The sequence below is a fragment of the Rhinatrema bivittatum genome, chromosome 1, assembly GCF_901001135.1.
Source record: "Rhinatrema bivittatum chromosome 1, aRhiBiv1.1, whole genome shotgun sequence".
NCBI classification, from domain to species: domain Eukaryota; kingdom Metazoa; phylum Chordata; class Amphibia; order Gymnophiona; family Rhinatrematidae; genus Rhinatrema; species Rhinatrema bivittatum.
The window spans coordinates 324,608,397-324,612,962 of record NC_042615.1 but is presented as its reverse complement, the minus strand read 5'-3'; the positions used below and the strand labels follow the sequence as shown (position 1 = coordinate 324,612,962).

The window sequence follows — 4,566 nt, the reverse complement described above, 5'->3', positions numbered from 1 at the left end:
GTGTAACTATAGCATGGGTTATTTTTCCCTATATGCATCACCTTGCACTTATCCACATTAAATTTCATCTGCCATTTAGATGCCCAATTTTCCAGTCTCACAAGGTCTTCCTGCAATTTTTCACAATCTGCTTGTGATTTAACTACTCTGAACAATTTTGTATCATCTGCAAATTTGATTACCTCACTCATTGTATTTCTTTCCAGATCATTTATAAATACAGTGATACCTCGGTTCTCGAACGCCTTGACTTTCGACCAAATCGGTATTCGACCAGGAGATTCGAGAAACTTTTGTCTTGGAATCCGAACAAATATTTGGAACTCGAACTTCCGAGATGAGCCGAGTTGAGCCGAATGGCGTTCATTCGGCCCAGCGCGCCTTGCTTGCGTCATCAGTGTGAGTGCAGAGAGAGAGTCACGCTTTGTGGAGAGAGTCACGCTTTGTGGAGAGAGTCACGCTTTACACTGAATTTAACCCTTAGACATGGGTCCAAAGAAAGCCAGAAGTGGTAATGCAGACAAAGGTAAGCGGAAAGCTGTGAGAACAACTATTGAGCTGAAGAAAGAAATCATTGCCAAATATGAACAGGGCACACGTGTTTCGGATCTGTCTGCTGAGTATGGCATGCCAAAATCAACCATCTCTACTTTCCTTAAGAATAAAGCTGTTATAAAGGCTGCCAATGTTGCCAAAGGTGTAACGCTGATAACTAAGCAAAGGCCTCAGATAATGGAGGAAATGGAGAAGCTGCTCCTTATTTTCATTAAAGAAAAAGAGTTAGCAGGTGACAGCATCAATGAGGTCGTTATTTGTGAGAAAGCACTACAAATATTCAGTGATCTGAACAAAGAAACACCTGGTACAAGTGGTGAAGGTGAAGGTGCTTTCACGTTTAAAGCCAGCAGAGGTTGGTTTGAGAATTTCAGACATAGAAGTGGCATACATCGCGTCACTAGGCATGGGGAAGCAGCTAGTGCAAACCAGGAGGCTGCTAATAACTTCATTAAAGAATTTAGTGACTATGTCAAGGCAGAAGGGTTTGTTCCTGAGCAGGTGTTCAACTGCGATGAGACCGGATTATTCTGGAAAAAAATGCCAGCCAACACCTACATAACCAAAGAGGAGAAAGCGCTACCAGGGCACAAGCCTATGAAAGATAGGCTTACTCTTTTGTTTTGTGCAAATGCAAGTGGTGATTGCAAGGTAAAACCCTTGCTTGTCTACCATTCAGACAATCCCAGGCCATTCAAAAGGCACAATGTAATGAAGAGTAAATTGGCTGTGATGTGGCGGTCTAACACCAAAGCTTGGGTTACCAGACAATTCTTTACAGAGTGGGTGCGTGAAGTTTTTGCACCTCGAGTGAAGGAATACCTGGCAGAAAAGAAATTGCCTTTAAAATGTCTATTAGTGATGGACAATGCTCCTGCTCACCCCTCAGCTTTAGAGGAAGATCTAGTTGATGACTATAGCTTCATCAAAGTAAAATTCTTACCCCCCAATACAACCCCTATTCTGCAACCCATGGACCAACAGGTCATATCCAATTTCAAGAAATTGTACACAAAGGCCCTCTTCCGGAAGTGCTTTGAAGTGACAAATGACACACAGCTAACTCTGAGGGAATTTTGGAAAGAACACTTCAACATCCTAAATTGTGTAAACTTGATTGACACTGCTTGGAGTAATGTCACTCATCGCACATTGTATGCGGCATGGCGAAAACTATGGCCCGAAAGGGACAGTGAGGGTTTAGAAGCTGAGTCAGCTCCTGTCGTTGATGAAGATGTTGCTGTGGTTGATGATATTGTGGCCATAGGAAAGACCATGGGCCTTGACATTCAACAAGATGACATCAACGAACTTGTGGAAGGTCACGCTGCTGAGTTAACCACCGAGGAACTGATGCACCTACAACAACAGCAGCAGAAGGATATGGTGGAAGAAATTTCTTCTGAAGAAGAGGAGAGAGTGGAGGATATTTCTAGTGGCCTTATTCATGAAATGTGTGCAAAATGGACAGAAATCGCAAACTTTGTTGAACAACATCACCCTGATAAAGTGGTAGCAAATAGAGCAGTTAACATTTTTAATGACAATGTTATGTCCACTTTCCGCAAAATTTCTGAAAGGAGAAAAAAACAGCAAAAAATTGAAAAATTCTTCCGTAAAGAAATCAGACAAGCAACTGCAGAGAAAGATTCTGATTCTCCTCAGCAAAAGATACAGAGAACAGAAACACCCGAAGAGCAGTTACCCTCTGTTTTTATTGAAGAGGACTCCCCTTCAAGACAATAAAGGTTGGTACAGGTACAGTAAATGAAACACAATTTACTGTACTTTACAGTACATTTTATTTTATTTTTTTTAATACATACTGTACACTTTTATTTCTTGTTGAGACTCATGTTTTTCTACATACTGTATTATATACAAATTAGGCCTATTGGGTTTCATTGCTTCGGTTCTCGAACAATTTGGTTCTCGACCGTCCTCCTGGAACGAATTATGTTCGAGAACCGAGGTATCACTGTATATTGAAAAGTAAGGGTCCCAATACAGATCCTTGAGGCACTCCACTGCCCACTGAGAAAATTGTCCATTTAATCCTACTCTCTGTTTCCTGTCTTTTAGCCAGTTTGTAATCCACGAAAGGACATCACCACCTATCCCATGTCTTTTTATTTTTCCTAGAAGCCTCTCATGAGGAACTTTGTCAAATGCCTTCTGAAAATCCAAGTATACTACATCTACCGGTTCACCTTTATCCACATGTTTATTATCTCCTTCAAAAAAGTGAAGCAGATTTGTGAGGCAAGACTTGCCTTGGGTAAAGCCATGCTGACTTTGTTCCATTAAACATTGTGGGGCAGATTTTAATACCTACGCATGGGCGTAGATTTGTCACGCAACCCAGCACACATAAAAATACGCACTATTTTATAACATGCAACTGCAGCTGCGTGCATGTTATAAAATCCGGCGTCGGCGTGTGCAAGGGGGTGCACACTTGTGCACCTTGGGCACGCCGAGCCCTAGGGGAGCCCCGATGGCTTTCCCTATTCCCTCCCGCCCCCCCCCCCCCCCCCCACCTTCCCCTCCCTTCTCCTACTTAACCCACCCCCAGTCCTACCTAAACCCCCCCAAACCTTTGTTTTGCAAGTTGTGCCTGCCTCTGGGCAGGCGTAGGTTGTGCAGGCTGCCCTATGCCCCACCCCTTTTTTCAAGCCCCGGGACATACGCGCATCCGGGTCTTGCACACGTTGCCGGGCCTATCCAAAAAACGCTCAGCGCACGTAACCCCAGCTGGATTTATGCACGTAGGGCTTTTAAATTCTGCCCCTGTCTTTCTATATGTTCTGTGATTTTGATATTTAGAAAACTTTACACTATTTTTCCTAGCACTGAAGTCAGCCTAACCGGTCTGTAGTTTCCCGGATCACCCCTGGAGACCTTTTTAAATACTGGGGTTATATTAGCTATCCTCCATTCTTCAAGTACAATGGATGATTTTAATGATAGGTTACAAATGTTTACTAATAGGTCTGAAATTTCATTTTTTAGTTCCTTCAGAACCCTGGGGTGTATTCCATCTGGTCCAGGTGATTTACTACTCTTCACTTTGTCAATCGGGCCTACCACATCTTCTAGGTTCACCGTGATTTGGTTCAGTCCATCTGAATCAGTACCCATTAAAACCTTCTCCGGTACGGGTTCCTCCCCAATATCCTCTTCAGTAAATACCGAAGCAAAAACATAATTTAATCTTTCTGTGATGGCCTTATCTTCTCTAAGTGCCCCTTCAACCCCTCAATCATCTAACGGTCTAACTGACTCTCTCACAGGCTTTCTGCTTAAAAAGTTTTTACTGTGAATTTTTGCCTCTGTGGCCAACTTCTTTTCAAATTCTCTCTTAGCCTGCCTTATCAATGTCTTACATTTAACTTGCCAACACTTATGCATTATCCCATTTTTTTCTGTTGGATCCTTCTTCCAATTTTTGAATGAAGATCTTTTGGCTAAAATAGCTTCTTTTACCTCCCCTTTTAACCATGGCGGTAATCATTTTACCTTCTTTCCACCTTTCTTAATGTGTAGAATACATCTGGACTGTGCTTCTAGGATGGTATTTTTTAAGAATGACCACGCCTCTTGTACACTTTTTACCTTTGTAGCTGCTCCTTTCAGCTTTTTTCTAACTATTTTTCTCATTTTATCAAAGTTTCCCTTTTGAAAGTTTAGTACTAGAGGCGTGGATTTGCTTACTGTCCCCCTTCCAGTCATTCATTCAAATTTGATCATATTATGATCACTATTGCCAAGTGGCCCCACCACTGTTATCTCTCTCACCAAATCCTGTACTCCACTGAGAATTAGATCTAAAATTGCTCCCTCTCTTGTCAGTTCCTGAACCAATTGCTCCATAAAAATGACATTTATTCCATCCAGGAACTTTATATCTCTAGCATGTTCCGATGATACATTTACCCAGTCAATATTGGGGTAATTGAAATCTCCCATTATTACCACACTACCAATTTGGTTAGCTTCCCTAATTTCTCT

General features: G+C 42.0%; 1 protein-coding gene across 1 annotated transcript; it reads left to right on the top strand.

The window, feature by feature from the left end:
* The first annotated feature begins 486 nt into the window (after positions 1 to 486).
* On the top strand, positions 487 to 2,301 carry TIGD2 (tigger transposable element derived 2). The gene has a single exon (XM_029609464.1). The coding sequence runs from the start codon at positions 487 to 489 to the stop codon at positions 2,299 to 2,301; it is 1,815 nt and encodes a 604-aa protein (XP_029465324.1).
* Positions 2,302 to 4,566: the final 2,265 nt, after the last annotated feature.

Bases quoted from the DNA above. Each gene is read 5' to 3' on its own strand.
- TIGD2 (XM_029609464.1), top strand. From the start codon at position 487: ATGGGTCCAAAGAAAGCCAGAAGTGGTAATGCAGACAAAGGTAAGCGG.